The sequence below is a fragment of the Pleurodeles waltl genome, chromosome 2_2, assembly GCF_031143425.1.
Source record: "Pleurodeles waltl isolate 20211129_DDA chromosome 2_2, aPleWal1.hap1.20221129, whole genome shotgun sequence".
In the NCBI taxonomy this organism is placed as follows: domain Eukaryota; kingdom Metazoa; phylum Chordata; class Amphibia; order Caudata; family Salamandridae; genus Pleurodeles; species Pleurodeles waltl.
This window is the reverse complement of record NC_090439.1, coordinates 873,563,994-873,582,975: the sequence shown is the minus strand read 5'-3', so window position 1 is coordinate 873,582,975 and position 18,982 is coordinate 873,563,994. Positions and strand designations below refer to the sequence as shown.

Below are 18,982 nucleotides of genomic sequence, written 5' to 3'. Positions count from 1 at the left end.
TTTGGATGCATTTAACTATCCATCTGGCTATACCTTGTTTTGAAATTGGGTTTCCTGCATGAGGTTTTTGAAATGCAATAAAGAGTTGTTTAGTCTTTCTGATGTTCTTTGTTCTGTCAATGTAATACATTAATGCTCTTTTGACATCTAATGTATGTAGTGCCCTTTCAGCTACGGTATCTGGCTGTGGAAAGAACACTGGAAGTTCCACTGTTTGATTTAGATGGAACGGTGAAATAACCTTTGGCAAAAATTTAGGATTGGTGCTTAGGACGACTTTATTTTTGTGTAGTTGTATAAAAGGTTCCTGTATAGTAAACGCCTGAATCTCGCTTACTCTTCTCAGGGAAGTAATGGCGATGAGAAATGCCACCTTCCAGGTTAGGAACTGTATGTCGCAGGAGTGCATGGGTTCAAAAGGTGGACCCATAAGTCTAGTTAGGACAACATTTAGGTTCCATGAAGGAACAGGTAGTGTTCTTGGTGGTATAATTCTCCTAAGGCCCTCCATGAATGCTTTAATTACTGGTATTTTATATAGGGAAGTTGAATAGGTAGTCTGCAGGTATGCAGATATTGCTGCAAGGTGAATCTTAATGGAAGAGAAAGCTAGGTTAGATTTTTGTAAGTGAAGCAAGTAACCCACTACATGTTCTGGAGTTGTGTGTAATGGTTGTATTTGATTAATATGGCAGTAGCAAACAAACCTCTTCCATTTACTTGCATAGCAGTGCCTGGTGGATGGCCTTCTTGCTTGTTTTATGACTTCCATACATTCTTGGGTAAGTTGTAAGTGCCCGAATTCTAGGATTTCAGGAGCCAGATTGCTAGATTCAGCGATGCTGGATCTGGGTGTCTGATCTTTTGGTTGTGCTGTGTCAACAGATCTGGCCTGTTGGGCAATTTGATGCAGGGTACCACTGATAGGTCTAGCAGCGTTGTGTACCAGGGTTGCCTTGCCCAAGTTGGTGCTATCAATATGAGTTTGAGTTTGCTTTGACTGAGTTTGTTTACCAGGTAAGGAAGGAGAGGGAGAGGAGGAAAAGCGTAAGCAAATATCCCTGACCAGTTCATCCATAGGGCATTGCCTTGGGATTGTTTGTGTGGGTATCTGGATGCGAAGTTTTGGCATTTTGCGTTCTCCCTTGTCGCAAACAAGTCTATCTGAGGTGTTCCCCAGAGTTTGAAATAAGTGTTCAGTATTTGGGGGTGAATTTCCCATTCGTGGACCTGTTGGTGATCTCGAGAGAGATTGTCTGCGAGTTGATTTTGTATCCCTGGTATAAACTGTGCAATTAGGCGAATTTGGTTGTTAATTGCCCAATGCCAAATTTTTTGTGCTAGCAGGCTTAACTGCGTGGAGTGCGTCCCTCCCTGCTTGTTTAGATAATACATTGTTGTCATGTTGTCTGTTTTAACGAGAATGTATTTGTGAACTATTATTGGTTGGAAAGCTTTTAGTGCTTGAAAAACTGCTAGAAGTTCTAGGTGATTGATATGCAGTTTTGTTTGATGTACGTTCCATTGTCCTTGTATGCTGTGTTGATTGAGGTGTGCTCCCCACCCTGTCATGGAAGCATCTGTTGTTATTACGTATTGTGGCACTGGGTCTTGGAAAGGCCGCCCCTTGTTTAAATTTATGTTGTTCCACCACAGAAGCGAGAGGTAAGTTTGGCGGTCTATTAACACCAGATCTAGGAGGTGACCCTGTGCTTGAGACCACTGTGATGCTAGGCATTGTTGTAAGGGCCTCATGTGCAGTCTTGCGTTTGGGACAATGGCTATGCATGATGACATCATGCCTAGGAGTTGTAATACCATCTTTGCCTGTATCTTTTGTGTTGGATACATGCGTTGTATGATGGTGTTGAAATTTTGAATTCTTTGTTGACTTGGAGTGGCTACTCCTTTTGATGTGTCTATTATGGCTCTCAGGTATTGTTGTACCTTGCGTGGCAGAATTTTGGATTTTGTGAAATTGACGGTGAACCCTAGTTTGAAGAGGGTTTGTATGATATGATTTGTGTGATTTGAGCACTCTATTAACGAATGGGCCTTGATTAGCCAGTCGTCTAGATATGGGAACACATGTATTTGCTGCCTTCTTATGTGTGCTGCGACTACTGCTAGACATTTGGTAAAGACTCTTGGTGCGGTTGTTAATCCGAAAGGCAGTACCTTGAATTGGTAATGTATTCCTTTGAATACAAACCTTAGGTATTTCCTGTGCGATGGGTGTATTGTGAAATTGTGCTGCTCTAGCCACCACCTGAGAGTACGCGGTGTTGTCTTCTGGTGGAGATGGTTTTGTAGGGTATGCCTCCGGGCTGTTATCTGACACTGGGGCGTCGTATAGGTCCCATGCGTCCTGATCTTGGTCACCCTGGCTCATGGTGGTGTGAGCTGGGGAGTGTGATGGCGTTTGTGCTGGTGAAACGTTAATCACGGGCGGAGGAGAGGGTGGTGGTGTAACCCTTTTCACCACTTTTGGTTGTGGTGCTTGTTCCGTCTGGAACTCCAACCTTCTCTTTCTCCTAATGGGGGGAAGGGTGCTTATTTTTCCTGTCCCCTGCTGAATGAAGATACGCTTTTGCGTATGGTCCACATCAGTTGCTTGTAGCTCTTCGTCAAACCTATGCTTTTGCATTTGGGAGGTTAGCGAGTGCTCTTCTGTATAAGAGCCTGAAGCTGGGTCGCTTGCAGTTTGTTTCGGCATCGAAACTTTGTCTGCGTGTTTTTTCGGCTCCGAGGTGACTTTTTTCCTTTTCGGGGCCGAAACCTCTCGGCGTCGATCTGTTTCGGCGCCGCTGTCTCGGCGTCGAGCCGTGTCCACACCGGCATCTCGGTGTCGAGGCTTGTCTCCAGCACTTTCTCGGTCCCGAGAAGGCTGCGTGCCGGTGTCTCGACTGGAGTCGGACGATCTCGGCACTGTTTGGGCCTTTTTCGGTGCCGACGGTCGGTCACCGAATTTATGGGTCGAGCCATGGCCTGGTGGCAGTGGCGTCCCCTGGGCCTTGTAAATGTTTCTTTGTGTGGTTTTCGACGTCTTACTCACGGTTTGTGTATCGTCGAATCCTTCGGAGTCTGAGTCTTGGATCGAGAAGGTACCTTCCTCTTCTTGTTCCTCGAACTCCCGTTGGGCTGTCGGTGCGGACGCCATTTGAAGTCTTCTGGCTCGACGGTCTCGGAGTGTTTTTCGGGACCGGAACGCACGACAGGCCTCGCAGGTGTCTTCGCTGTGCTCAGGTGACAGGCACAGGTTGCAGACCAAGTGTTGGTCTGTGTAGGGGTATTTATTGTGGCATTTGGGGCAGAAACGGAACGGGGTCCGTTCCATCGGCGTTCCTCAGCACGCGGTCGGGCCGACCAGGCCCCGACGGAGGATCGAAAAACTACCCCGAAGGGCACCGGAGCTCTTCGATCTTCGATGCGGTGTTGAATCTAAGTACGCCGATCCCGAACGCAACAATACCGACGAAAATCTTCCGAAATTAACTATTTTTTCCGTTCCGAAACTCGGAGCGACAGGAACACGTCCGAACCCGATGGCGGAAAAAAAACAATCGAAGATGGAGTCGACGCCCATGCGCAATGGAGACAAAAGGAGGAGTCACTCGGTCCCGTGACTCGAAAGACTTCTTCGAAGAAAAACAACTTGTAACACTCCGGCCCAACACCAGATGGCGAGCTATTGCAGAACATGCGTATCTACAGCGACAGATGCCATCGAACATGTACTTTTTACTTCTGCCCCTTTCTTTGTGAAGCAAGTGTAAAGGCGAGGGCAGGCTAGTACGCTTAAGGCGAAAGCCGCGTTTAACTAAATGCATGGCTAATTAAGATACATTAAGCACTGACGCTGTTGATGTAGATCATGGAGCATGTCATAAAAATAAAAGAAGGGTGTCAGGTTTATAATGGCGATTACTCTGGAAACAGTGGCAGAGATACAGTAATGTGCTGGTCCTGTGGGAACACCAAGGGTTGAAAAAGTGGAAAGATGCACAGTGACAGAAACAGTTCAGAACCGCGCGCGTGTACCGTTTTAAATAGCAGTGGCAGTGACTGAATAAGCAGGCAAATCATGGCTTAAAGTTAAGAATTGAGGCGAGGTGATGAAAACATTCAATTGAGCACATATATAAAAATCTCACGTTTAGAAGCTACGGTGTAAATTGATTGATGGCAAAATAACATCCACCGGTAACACTAACTAGGGTTTCACTCTCGGGAAAAGACAAAAATGTTATCCTATGTGGTTTCTGTACATGGCACTGTTATCCAATTGCTTGACTTTGGGAGCCTCGGTGTGTAGAATATGGGTTTCCCACGGTGGCGGGCGTTTTGTGGAGAGTTTCGCTTTACATCATGTGACCTTCTCTCTAACATATGGGAGTGTGATTAAAGCAACGGATTTCTCGTCTTTGTATGTTAGCTGTGGGTCGCATAGCTGAACCAAGGCTATAAGGCAACCAGTTGCATTCTCCTACAGCATGGCCTGCGGCCTTTTTAAAGTCTGACAAAGCAGGAGCACCAGCATAAATAGATGCTCCTGCTGCCTAACTTATGGTTTCTACATTTAGTTAAAGCCAGGGAAAGTGCTGTGTTTACACTAGTGGAGCCTCCGCCAGCTCTACCTGTGTAAATCTTTTCTCATTTGCCAAGTCACAAAGCGGGTGTCCCATCCTCTTCAGGGTGGGACGCTGTCACTCATTTTCTCTGCCACGCAAGTTTTTAGGTCTTGTCTGCGACAGCATGCCCTCTCGTTGCAAAAGACTGCAGACAACAAGTGGCTTGCAGCGTGGTCACTGCTTAACATTGGCTGACTTCATTGTCACTCTTATTTGCTGTCTTCTAATAGGCCAGTGTGTCTTGGCTTCACTTCCTCTTCCTTTGGCTGGTGCACAGACTAACTACTAATTGCTTCAGCTTGATAGCCGTCCTTCCACAGATCGCCCAGTGATTGAGCTACTAGCTTTACATTTTCTTCTTCCCTGTCTACCTTGTTAAACCTCCGCATTTGTAGTTATGTTTTACTATGCCACATGGACTTCAAAGAAGCCCTTTTCTCCTTTGAAATGGATGTTTATTGTGACAACAGATGTTATCTGCTTTTATTGTGACAACAGATGTTATTGGCTTCCACATGTATTCTCATTAAAATATGGGCCTGGCACAATTGCTTTATCTGACTGGATTTTTGCCAAATGCCATATTTAACTGATTTGCTCACAATCACAGGGGTGTTTTGCTGAGAAGTAAAAAGCATGGTCAAAGCCAATAGTTCTCGCCTCTGAGATTATCAGCTCTGCCATTGCCTTTTGTTCATGCTGTACAGCTTGAGCTTTGCTGAATTTGGCAATGATCTACAGGGAGTGCAGAATTATTAGGCAAGTTGTATTTTTGAGGATTAATTTTATTATTGAACAACAACCATGTTCTCAATGAACCCAAAAAACTCATTAATATCAAAGCTGAATACTTTTGGAAGTAGTTTTTAGTTTGTTTTTAGTTTTAGCTATGTTAGGGGGATATCTGTGTGTGCAGGTGACTATTACTGTGCATAATTATTAGGCAACTTAACAAAAAACAAATATATACCCATTTCAATTATTTATTATTACCAGTGAAACCAATATAACATCTCAACATTCACAAATATACATTTCTGACATTCAAAAACAAAACAAAAACAAATCAGTGACCAATATAGCCACCTTTCTTTGCAAGGACACTCAAAAGCCTGCCATCCATGGATTCTGTCAGTGTTTTGATCTGTTCACCATCAACATTGCGTGCAGCAGCAACCACAGCCTCCCAGACACTGTTCAGAGAGGTGTACTGTTTTCCCTCCTTGTAAATCTCACATTTGATGATGGACCACAGGTTCTCAATGGGGTTCAGATCAGGTGAACAAGGAGGCCATGTCATTAGATTTCCTTCTTTTATACCCTTTCTTGCCAGCCACGCTGTGGAGTACTTGGACGCGTGTGATGGAGCATTGTCCTGCATGAAAATCATGTTTTTCTTGAAGGATGCAGACTTCTTCCTGTACCACTGCTTGAAGAAGGTGTCTTCCAGGAACTGGCAGTAGGACTGGGAGTTGAGCTTGACTCCATCCTCAACCCGAAAAGGCCCCACAAGCTCATCTTTGATGATACCAGCCCAAACCAGTACTCCACCTCCACCTTGCTGGCGTCTGAGTCGGACTGGAGCTCTCTGCCCTTTACCAATCCAGCCACGGGCCCATCCATCTGGCCCATCAAGAATCACTCTCATTTCAGCAGTCCATAAAACCTTAGAAAATTCAGTCTTGAGATATTTCTTGGCCCAGTCTTGACGTTTCAGCTTGTGTGTCTTGTTCAGTGGTGGTCGTCTTTCAGCCTTTCTTACCTTGGCCATGTCTCTGAGTATTGCACACCTTGTGCTTTTGGGCACTCCAGTGATGTTGCAGCTCTGAAATATGGCCAAACTGGTGGCAAGTGGCATCGTGGCAGCTGCACGCTTGACTTTTCTCAGTACATGGGCAGTTATTTTGCGCCTTGATTTTTCCACACGCTTCTTGCGACCCTGTTGACTATTTTGAATGAAACGCTTGATAGTTCGATGATCACGCTTCAGAAGCTTTGCAATTTTAAGAGTGCTGCATCCCTCTGCAAGATATCTCACTATTTTTGACTTTTCTGAGCCTGTCAAGTCCTTCTTTTGACCCATTTTGCCAAAGGAAAGGAAGTTGCCTAATAATTATGCACACCTGATATAGGGTGTTGATGTCATTAGACCACACCCCTTCTCATTACAGAGATGCACATCACCTAATATGCTTAATTGGTAGTAGGCTTTCGAGCCTATACAGCTTGGAGTAAGACAACATGCATAAAGAGGATGATGTGGTCAAAATACTCATTTGCCTAATAATTCTGCACTCCCTGTATAGCCATGCTATATAGCAGCCTGGCTGCTATGCAACATGGTTTTAAATAATATTAAAAAGGCTATGATGCATCCAGTGCTAATGTACTCTAAAAAACATATTTTTTTAATTAAAAAAAAATATGCATTTACCCGGGCTGCTCCATAGCACATTTTTTAAATTAGTTTTATCCACGCTGCAAAATAACTGCGCTGCCTTACAGTGTGGCTACAAAACATTGCCAAAGTCAATAGTTCTCACAGACAAGATGTAATGGCCTTGCCAACAATACTTGTTCAAAATCGTCCCCACTTGAGCATCATTCATTCATAATGATGAATTGATGGAGTATTCTAAGACTTGGACTCCCTACTTCCCATCAATCTGTAATCCAGCAGAGTCCATGTGTATGTCTTCTCTCCGGTATTTTGGATGTTCATTCCTCATTTTATGACACATCTTTCTTAGACCACATAATTCCTCTATTGGAGAATGTCTTTCCTCGCCCTTATTAGGTATCTTCCTGTCATGAAGAGATTATGCATACCACAAATGTGGAAGCAGCCCCACGCTCTCTCTCTAAACCTGTGGGGGTGGGGTGGGGGGGGGGGGGGAGGGGGGGGACTATGGCATTTATATGCCATGGAAAAGCTTACCGCAATTATTAGAGGTAGAGTGTTTAAGATTTAGGCCATATGGCGATCCTTTGTTACGCATATTTGAAGCCAAACTAGGGCAGGGGGCATACACCTTACTATGTCCAAGGTGCTAAAAGCCTCAGACATATGGGTCTAAGCCTCAGACATAAGGGTCTTCTCTTCAGACTCCGCAGATGACTCTTGACTGGTCTACGCTTAGACTGGACTTAATTTATGCTGTCACATTATCGTGGATAGTAAGAGATTCATGATGGATATGATTGTTGTTACTGCTTGAAGGGTCTAATTACGTTTTTGGTGGGAGGAGGGTGGAAACAAAGGTCTTGCAGGAAATTTTCCAGACTTCTACGAAGACATTCCTTGAAGTAGAGCTAATTTAGCCCATGAGGGGGCATTGAGGCGATTTCCCCTATCCTGTCCTCTTGGCTTGAACAATATGTATTTGATGAGGCTGCTAAATGTGTCTTGTTTTCATTCAAAATGCTAAATGAAGTTGCTAAAAAAATGTAAAAAAAACCGATTCTTCTATAAAAGTAAAGCACTGACTGGAATGGTAACTTTTTCTGTGGTATTACTGCATTAATTCTGTTTAAGTGTTTTAAATATCTGATCCTTGGTCTGCTCTGCATCACTACCCCAAAGAGTTGAGTCCTAAAGAACAAGTTACTTACATTTGGTAATGCTCTTTCTTGTGGACATTATCTAACACAGGCTGTTCACCTTTTGAATTATTCCTGATGACAGACTGTGCGCAAAATCTATCTAGGGACCTCATTAACACATAGAAGACGACCCAGAAAAATAGGAAGCAGAGTGGGGACTGTGGGGAAATCAGCAGTTAGGCAGAAGTAGTTTCCAAGTTTAAGAAACTTATTCTTCTAATGGTTACTTCCAACAGCAGAATTCTCACTTTCTGAAGAGATACCAAAGCAGTACTTCCCAAAAAGAGGGAGATCCAAGGAGTGGACTTCACAACAAGAAATCCTGCAGGACTGAAATGGCGAAATGGTCTTCCCTGCTGACCTGAGAAAGCAGGAATGATAGGTGAAGGTGTGGGAGGGTCCCCATTTCACCACATGCCACATGTCCATCAAAGCATGATCCATCAGGATAAAATCAGCTTCTGTACTTCTCACCCTTTTTGAACACCAGAGAACCTCACAAAGATGTGGGCATCCACTGAGTTCTACTTACTATGGTCAAAATAAAACTTAAGGAAAGGGCTCTCCAGCGGTCCAACCAGTAACTCCTCTCCTCCTCCCTAGAGGGGAGTGGCGGAAAGAAGAAAGAGGGAGGTGTGATGAACTGCTCCACATGGAAAGGCAACATCAGTTTTAGAAGAAATGTAGTCCTAGTCTGAATCACCAGTTTGTCCAGAAAGAAGGTGGCATAGGGTGATTTCGCTGACCGCACCTGTAGTTCTCTAGAATGGTACAAAGAAGAAATTGCAAGACAATTTTAAAGGCCAGTAACCGCAAACAACAACTGTGCATTGGCTCGAAATGCATACATATTAGGATAGCAACCAAATTAAAGCCCCACTGCACCATTACAAAAGTCTCAGACGGAAACATATATGCAAGCCCTGACAAAAAAAAAAAAAAAAACATTAATTGGAGACCTAAATAAAAGAAATAAAGAAGGTAGATCAGCCAAATGCAGAAAGGCCGAAAGTGCTAACAAATAACCTTCATCAGTGCCCAAAGCAAGGCCTTGTTGGGCCAAAGGGAAGACAAACAGAAGAACATGTGAAAAGTTAGCCTGCAGCAGACGGACCTGATGATCTTTCCGACCTGGCCACAAACTTTGCCCTACGACCAGACTAGACCAACTCCATGGATGGGGATGAGTGGATATCATTCAGTACTTTGGCAAACTAAATCAGTTCAGCTGGATCCACTCAATTTCCGGGCAACCGTTCAGCCTCTGGACTTACCAGCGACCAGTGTTCGGACCAGTCAAGGCACTTGCAGACCCGACTCCAGCCTACGAAGCACCCGCCTCAACTCTCTCCCTCTTTCTTTGTCTCTCACCTCAGTTTTTCTCTTTTTGTAACATGTGTGCCACTTCTCACACTTTCTGCCTTTAATTCCCTCAAAGTGCAACTTTTCTGTGCCATCTCTCACTCTTTTTACCTCTTTGTGCTATTTTTCTCACTCGCTCTGATTTTCTGCTTCCTCTTCTTGCCTTTGTGCCATTTTTCACTCTTCTTACTCTGTGTATCACTGCTGAACCATTTCTCTTGCTCTTTTTGAGTCTGTGTCCTTTCTCTCTCTTTTCTCACTGTGTGACTTTTCTGTGCCGATTCTCTTGCTCTTTTTGCTTCATTGTGCCATTTTTGTGCTGTTTCTCTCGCTCTATTTGCCTTTGTGCCATTTCTGTGACTTATTTTGTGTAGTTTCTCTCCCTCATTTATGTCTGTGATATTTCTCTCGCGTTTGTCTCTCTCTCTCTCTCTCTCTCTCACACTGTGACTTCTCTGTGCTATTTCTTTTGCTCTTTTTATTTATTTGTGCCATTTGGTGACTTAGTAATGTTGTTTCTCTCAACTCTTTTTGCTTCTTTGTGCCATTTCTCTTTTCTCGCTCTGTGTGTGACTTTTCTGTGCTGTTTCTCTCATTCTTTTACCCTCTTTGTGCCATTTCTCTCACTCTCTCTCTGACTTTTCTGCGAGTTTCTCTAGCTGTTTTTGGTTCTTTGTGTCATTTCTGTGACTTTTTTGTGCTGTTTCTCTCGCTCTTTTTGTCTCTTTGTGCCCTTTCCCTTACTCTTTTCTTACTCTGTGACTACTCTGTGCCATTTCTCTTGCTCTTCTTGCCTTTGTGTGCGATTTTTCACTCTCTATGTAACTGTTCTGTACCATTTCTCTCGCTCTTTTTACCTCTCTGTGCCATTTCCTACTCTCCTTTTCCGATCACTGGCATCTTTCCAGCTTCTCTGCACCCTCACACAACTCCATAGTACCTCTCTCCTTCACCGCCTTCTCAGGATCTACTTAATAGTAGCTGCAGCACGCACACACAGCAGGCACGCCGCTGACACACTAAAGGCAAGCCTGTCTGCGCCTGAACCACACCCAGCGCCACAGATACTGGTTCCTCCCCCCTGTCCCACCACTACCCTGCTGCTCTCTTTTTGCGGTTTTAACTACAGACACCTCACCACCCTCTGCTGGCACGCCCCAATACAAAACACGAAAGAAGCCTTCACCTGCTCCCTCTACCACTTCACCCGCACCACCCCATCTACAACATCAACCAAGAACATATCCACTACATTCATCCCCACATACCTATCAACAAACACACTCACACCCCACACACACCAATTTCATGCATGCTCCTCAACACCCACTTACTAAGCAAGTAAATCATGGAGATCTGGGACCTGCTGGAAGATGACACCCCATGCCTTCTCATCCTTACGGAACATGGCTGAGCACAGCTTCAACGCCAGACCCCCCACCACCATCCCTGCTGGAAACAAGATCCACAGGAGAGATCCACAGGAGAGGCCACCAAAACAGATCTGGAGGAGGAATCAGCATTATCTACAAAGACACCTTCATCTGCACTACATCCTCCGAAGCCAGAACAAACTACATGAAACACCTTAACTTCCAATTACAAATCAAAGAAAATTTCACCCTGGGTGGGGCACTAGTTTACCCCCCCCCCCGGGCCCCAAAGCCAACTTCACAAAAATCACAGACTTAATCACTTCACTAGTCCTTAATGTCTGTGCTTTCAAACACCATCTTGAAGACTGGACCAAATCCAAATCCGCTGCCATTCTTGGCACCCTAAGGAACCTGGGACTAACCTAATGTGTCAGGAACCCACCCAAGCCGCTGGACACATTCTAGTCCCCCTCTTCACGTCTTTCAACAATATTACAATCAACATGCCAAGGTGTGTCACCAGGACATACCACATCATAATCAGCTTTACAATCGACATCCATCAACCCAGAAGGGCCCCCACAGCAGGCCCAGCACATCGACACTGGAACGACCTAACAGAGGCAGACTGGAGAACCGCCCTACACGAAAACAAACTGGAACCCACAGGCATTGTGGCAAACTTCAACAAGCAACATGGCAAAAAGTAGAACACAAGCCAACTGGTACACAGAAGACCTCCAAATGGCCAAGCAACCCTGCAAACGACTGGAATGGTACTGGAGAACTTGCAAAGGGTAAGTGGAAAAAGACACCTTCAAAGCAGCCCAGAGGATGTACCACCATCTCATCTAAGAAACCAGAAGGAAGGCCATAGTCGAACAAATAAACACCAGCCACAACAGCAGCAAAGAAATCTTTGTAATCATCAAAGACTTCACTATACCCACAGCTATCATTAAAAACATCAACTCATCACAAGCTCTGTGTAATGACCTTTTTAAACTTCTTCTTCAGCAAAACTGGAACTATATACTTTAACTTCCCCTGCAACCGGACCTCCTGGCCCATTTCAGAAGTCTCCGAGTGACAAAGAAAATCAACACAATTACCACAAGGGACAACATTAGCACAGGAAAAAAACACAGCAATCAAGAAGAGCATTCACTCCGGGACCCCGGTGGACCTCTGCGCTGACCAGGCCTTAGGCAAAGGAGCAATCCCTATCAGCTAGGCCCTCGCCTCTATCCTCAACATCACGATCAGTATAGTCACCTTCCCGGAACCATGGAAGGTTCATTACTGCCCGTCTCTCAATTGCACACACCCCACGTATACACAAAGGCAGAGCAGGTAGCCGTCCATGGCCCCAAAAGCCTGGCATGAAATCCCACAACACATCAGAGCCTCTTTCCCTTTTCGGGACTTTAGCAAGACGCTTAAGGCATGGCTTTTTGAATAAGCCCCCAGGGCTTACCTCACCCACCTGCTACAGAGAGCCTACATACTCCTGCAGGAGATTAGTGCGCTATAAAAATACTGATAACATAAAGGTGTATGTTGTGGAGGTTTGGGTGTGGAACTTTATTCTGTTTTTGGGTGAGAAAGTCCTCCCAAAGAAGTAGACTGAAAGAGGGATAGATGCTAAGACTCAGGAGGTTAGAGTACCAGACCCTCCAAGTCTAGTTCTGGGCTATCATAATTAGCTGAGCCTGGTCAAGCTGACCCCCTCTTCAGAACACAGGTAAGCAGAAGTGGAAAGATGCAAAGGCCACCAGATCCCACGATAGGCAAGACCAATCTCATTGCAAGCCTCGAGGCTGAAATTGTATAGCACAGAAGAATGATGAAAAAAAAAAAAAAGTGTATCCAAGGAACACCCAACCAGGCAAATATGACTTGAACTACCTCTGGATGCAGACACCACTTGTGGATGGGTAGATGGTGCCTACTGGGAATCAAGGACCCGGCCAGATGGCTGGCAGTCTAGCTTCCTGAAGATCAATCAGTGCCACAATCTTAGTGCCTCCTAGCACAGAGCCTGTAACCCCACACCACTGCTTTTTTGGTGTACCACATGGCTGCCGGGTTGTCAGTCAGAACCTACATAGGACTGCCCCTGATGGAAGGCAGAAAGGACTTGAAAGCCAACCAGCTAGCACGGGGCTCCAGAAGACTGATGTGGTCCCTCTGTTCCAGCAAAGCCAAGAGAACTATGAAGCCTATCTAGTCAAGAAGCCCCCCAGTCCAGAGTTGACATATCCATCACTACTGTGAACTCTGAATAAACTAGGGAGAATGGTGTTCCTCGGGTCAAGTTGGATCCTTTATCCACCATTAGAGGTACTAGAGCACCCACACTGTTTATCACATTGAAGATAGAGGTTCCACTGCAGAGCATACATGTGCCAATAGGTGTGGGCCACAAACAGAATACATGAATATCATGTAATAATAATAAAATACGAAAATGCCTCAGAACCGTCAGGACCAGAACCCAGGACAAGCTGGAAAAATCAGGATCATATTCTGAATGTCTCTTGCTCTCTAAGAGGTTGAAAAGACCTTGAAGGCCACTGTGTCAAGCATGGCCTCCTATAAATTGAAATCCATGCCTTGTCCGAAGTGGGGAGTTTGGCTTTTTGATGGAGAACCCCAGGGAAGATCTGTGAATAACTGTGACAAACGCACCCTCAAAAGCAATGACTGACTCTCATTGGCAAGGATGGAAGCATTTTCTGCTGAGGTCTGAGTGAATAAATGGGAAACTGTAGGCAGAGGACGAAAGGAAGGGACAGGCGCACCATGACTGATAACCTGTAATAACCAGTGGTCCGAGGTAACCACATGCCAGTTAGGCCGGTAAAGGTGCATTATTTCCCCCCAATGGCCGAAGGTGAGTTTCTAAGGGGAAATCAAAGAGGCTTGTCATTGCATGGGAAGAGGAAAACAAGGAATGGTCCTGTAGATGGTGGCCCCATCTTCTGCTGCCACCATGTTCCCTAGAGTCACAAAAGAGCTAGAGGGCTTGATGTGTGGGCTAAGATAGCAGCCTCTGGCAGTAAGCCAGGATCAGGGAGTAACAATAGAACTTCTGGCACTGCTGATGGAAATGACAAGCCGGAAACAACAAGCCCAAAAATTGGGCCATGGTGTGGCTATTTTTAGATCTCCCAAAAGGTCAATTTGCCTGGTTTCAAACAGCCTTGAGTCATCAAAGGCGATATCCATGATGGATGCCTGTATGTTCGTAGAGAAACCTGTGGCACACATCCAAGCCTGGTGACTACTTCAGAACCCATATCCCAAACTACACTATCTGTGGGGTCTAGTCCAGCACACAACATATATTTGGCTGCATCATGTCCACCATGAACTGTTCCGAAGTGTGCGAAGAAGTTCTGAAACTCTTCATGGTGAGTAGGCACGGTTTTACTTGCCATATCGTAGAGGGCATATGTCCCTAGCAAACTGTTGCTGTAAAAACCCCTACTGAAAGTCGGTGAAGAGTCAACAAAGTTCAACAGCGAAGCGTTGAAGGGTGCTATTGCCGATTCATCAAGCCTATTAAGCACATATGTTTCATGTTAATTTAATTAAGAACAGTAACAACAAAAGAATTATAAACCGAGGATAACTGAGATTTATGCATCATACCTTTTGTCCCATAATTATGGGCAGCAATTGGCCAAGCAGGTTGAATTCAGCCATAGTGATCGTAACAGTACATTTCAGTAAGGTAATGCATGTCAGTCGAGTCGGAATGTACTCCTCCAAAGAAGCCACTTCTTCTGCAGTTGGCATGGTTTTGCTTTCTTCTACAGCAACTGCAAATTCAGATTCAGAATTGAGAAATATGAAGTAAACCTCTCTTTCTTGCGCATACCATCTTGGCTAAAAATATACACTATAAATAGGTAAAGCTGAAAATCAATTCTGTTAAAAAAATACACACAAATGGATTGAGGCAACAGTGGGTGAAATGCTGCTCATGTAAATATTTGCTTAGAAAAAGTTATCAGGTATCACTCTAATGCTATGAGATGGGAATACATAATATAGGTAAAGTGTCTAGTCATGATGCATCTCTTTGACCCTACTATTATTTCTGTGTTTCAAAACTATCCTCCCGAGAAGGACCAACAAGAGATGTACTCACCAATGTTACTGGTCAGATTTAATTACTTCAAAACTAACTGTTGGAGGGCTGAGTGAGTGCAAGTAATGGCTAAATAAGGACTAGTCTGGCTTGAAATTATATAAGGCAATACCATACAAAAAAGTTACCCATTAGATGCCGAGAAACACAAGTATGTACATGGAAAATTGATAATTAAGGGATTTTAAATTTAGAGATTGTAAAATATTGTGCAATTTTAAATTCAGCTACAAAATGTGTACAAAAAGCCAAATAAACATGGGTAAAGGCTAAGTAAAAAATAAAACCAGCACTGCCAATGAAGTACATTTCTTGCTTTTAATTTGATTTTTAATGTATACATATAACTCAGACTTAAACCTGAACAAATAATTTAAACTGTAGCACCAGAGAAACTACTCGCCCAGAAAACACTGCAATCCTCAATACCCCGAAAACACAACGGAAGTACTTCCTCTCAATGTGCGGTACTGCATTTGGATTAGTAAGCTTTGCCATCCTCTCCCAAAGAAGCATGTTCCTTATTTGCTAAACCTCAAAAGGCACTGTATAAACCTTCTCTGTAGTACCTGTCACTAATTATTTTATTTTTATTGGGGGTTAACAAAAAAAGATTAAGAAGCAAATCAATGTCCACAAGATGGTCAAGCAACACATTCAGTAGTTAACACAGTGCCACAATATCAATAGTTCAAAAGTAATGGCTATCCAAAAATGTCAAACCAAGAACAGTAGATAAACACAGTAGTCTGATAGGCAAATAGAGGAAAGACTGGAAACCTGGGGCAGCTTTCTTCTCCTTGGTAAATACAAATATTCAGTTTGTGTACTCCACGATATGCAGGACAATTAACAATGGTCTGACCGTATAAGAACCCAGTACTGTTTTGATGGCTAGTAAGACTCTTTTCTTGGCAAGAGCATCTGGGAGTGAATTAGCGAAAAGAAGAAGGCGGCCAACCACATTGCTTACTCCTTCCTCATAGCTGCCGCCTAAAGAACATGGAGCCAGATGTATCAACATTAAAAACTGTGATTGCCCAATTGCGATTCTTATCAAATTGCAATTCGGAAATCACAATTCCTAATACAGGACACTTTTATTTTTAGAATACCAAATCTCAGTGAGTCGCAAATCGACCAACCTCATGAATATAAAGAGGTAGGTCGTAATTTGCAACCCACTAGGAATTGCAGCTATAACAAGGATGGTGTCCTGTTGGAGTCAGCATGCGCAGACCACCATGTCCGCGATTGCTTTTTAATACAGCAATCTTTTTTTTTTTTTTTTTAAATGGTGTCGTTTTCTTTAAAGATAAACGAGATGTGTTACAAAAATGAAAAATAAATTTTTGTAAAAAAATTTTTTTAAGGGTAGACAGTGATCTGTGGGACCAATGCCTGCTCTTAAAAAATATTTTAACATTCTCAAAGGGGAATGGGGCCCAAGGGAAAGGCTTTATATTTGCGAATGTGTTACCACAAATTGTGAATTGGTTGCAAAGTATTACTATTTTGCAACCAGAATTTGGTCACAAAATATTAGTACGTACTACTGTGATTCAGTATTTGGAAAAGATGCCCTAAACATGTCTGTTCCAAATACCAAGTGGCTTTTGCGTCGTAAAAGCAAATTGCGATTCTGTAACAAGTTCCCAAATCGAAATACGTCTTTTGTACATTGAAAAATGTTTTTTTGTGTTTGCAAACCGCTCAATTCTGCAGATTGGACCATTTGCAACCTCAACAAAGCTTTGTACATTTGGCCCATGGTCCCTGACTGCAGATGACTGTAATATCACAATGAAACTTCCACTTGCAGTTGTTCCAGATGTTAAATGTCTCCTGGGGATCAGGTAGCAGCTGAATGGCAAAGATCGACAATACAAAATGTTGGTAATCTCTTTACGTTGGTCTCAGCTTGTTTTTTAACTGATTGTACAGCTATTCAATGTTCTATTGCATAGTTGATAGATGATACTGTCATTTTGTTTACAATAAAGGAATAGGTCATATTCAATGTCTTTTAATAATACTGATTTCCAGAAGCACACTACAAACACATGATATACACTTTGGTAATACAAAGCTCAAATATTCCTAAAGTTTCAGGTAACACAAAATCTATAAAGATGCTTGTCCTCTGCAACTTTATAAAAAAAAATAAAAAAAAAGGACGACAACAAATCTACTTTATTTCTTTCTACACAATGACAGATTTAAAAATGTTTCTAAATCGTTCTTACTCTGTTTGACATATACCATCACAATAAAATACGTTCTGAGGGTGCTACAAACTTGATATTTGCAATTATATAAACGGATTCAGTTATAATGATTCCGAATGCAGACTAGTCTCTTGCACTTTCGGTTAACCACATCAGAAAGACTTGGTCCATTTGCCTTCACGCCTTACCTTAGTACAGTGGTTATCCCCTGTGTCGACTATTTCACCAAAGGTCCATCCAGTCAAACTCCCAAGTGTGCAAGTGCTTCTGGCCTCAACCTCGGCACGAACCTCACAAATGACTTCACGCTTGCATCGCACTCTATCTCCTCATATTCATGCGCCCTTACTAACTCGTCAAAAGACGTGTCAGTGACCCATAATGCACACTGGCCAGTAAGATACAGACATTTTAAAGCTAGATCCCTCTACACCTACAAGGCTGTTTACTGACGAACTCTGGTTCTGTTTACCACAAAGTAAACTTTGCAAAACACAGAAAATTAAAAACACAACTGTATATCAACCTTAAGGACTGCACCAAAGGTACCATGATAAGAGCAGAGTGAGCATCACATACAAAGAATACAATAATTTACTGTTATCACAAATGCATCCTAAACAAAAGCAAAATATGCCAGATATGTATAGGGAAATATTAGCATAATGTAAGAATATATAGGCCACGTCAAATGACACATGTATTTAAAAGGGGTTATATAACTAGCAGTAGGATGCATAAAGAAGAAATGGGTTCTATCCAAGATTTCAACTCATTAGAATCTAAGCTCATGGTGGAATACTTTGAAGGAAAGGCAATCATGACTTTATACATCCCTTGCAGTAAATACACCCAGTTCACTGGTGGCTCTTGGGTCTCAGTGGAAGCATTACTTAGGTGCAATGGAGGGCGAGGCCAAGTTAGCAGTTAGAGTCGGTAACAGCAGCCGGACTGCATCTCATCCCATTCAAATACTTTTTACAGAATTTATAATATTGTTGAGAAAATAGCAAAGAGGTGGCTGCTCAAACCATCTAGGGCAGAGGTCTTCAAACTGGGGGGCGGGCCCCCCTTGGGGGGCTTCAAGTGATCCTAGGGGGGGCGCCAAACTCTGGCCAAAAGAAATATTATACAGATAACATGCCTTTGTTTTAAGCAAAAGCATGTTATTGCAGTTTTAAAAAGGTAACAATACTTAACTGCAATGTTTAAATAGGTTTAGACCTATTTAAACATTGCCATCTTTCTAAAATAAATGTGAAAAATTCTGAGGGGGGGGGGCCAATGATTTTTATTTTTCAATTGAGGGGGGCGCGGCATTAAAAAGTTTGAAGACCACTGATCTAGGGTGTAATACTACCACTGGTACATATATTCACACAGTATGTGTTTGCGCAACCATTCAAAACTACTGGGCTCACATACACTAAACCGTTGAATCAGTTAGCAGTATATCATTCACTAGAGATTAAAAAATGGTTTTAGTGCCTCCCTGGGCAGACATTTCTGTGGCACCCAATGGCTTCAAATACCTGGGGATATACATTACCAAAGACCCGCAAGAATTCCTCCGAGCGAACTTGACCCCACAGGTGGACAGGCTAGAGAGGGATGTAGAACATT

The 18,982-nt window shown here is 43.3% G+C and overlaps 1 protein-coding gene across 3 annotated transcripts in view; it reads right to left on the bottom strand.

Annotated features, from left to right (window-relative positions):
* The window catches only part of VPS13B (vacuolar protein sorting 13 homolog B), a 2,423,697-nt gene that overhangs the window by 1,975,709 nt on the left and 429,006 nt on the right, over positions 1 to 18,982 (bottom strand). For all 3 annotated transcript variants that reach the window (XM_069220546.1, XM_069220545.1, XM_069220547.1), the window contains exon 14: positions 14,630 to 14,799. In XM_069220546.1, coding sequence (XP_069076647.1) covers positions 14,630 to 14,799 — 170 coding nt within the window. The remainder of the gene's footprint in view (positions 1 to 14,629; positions 14,800 to 18,982) is intronic.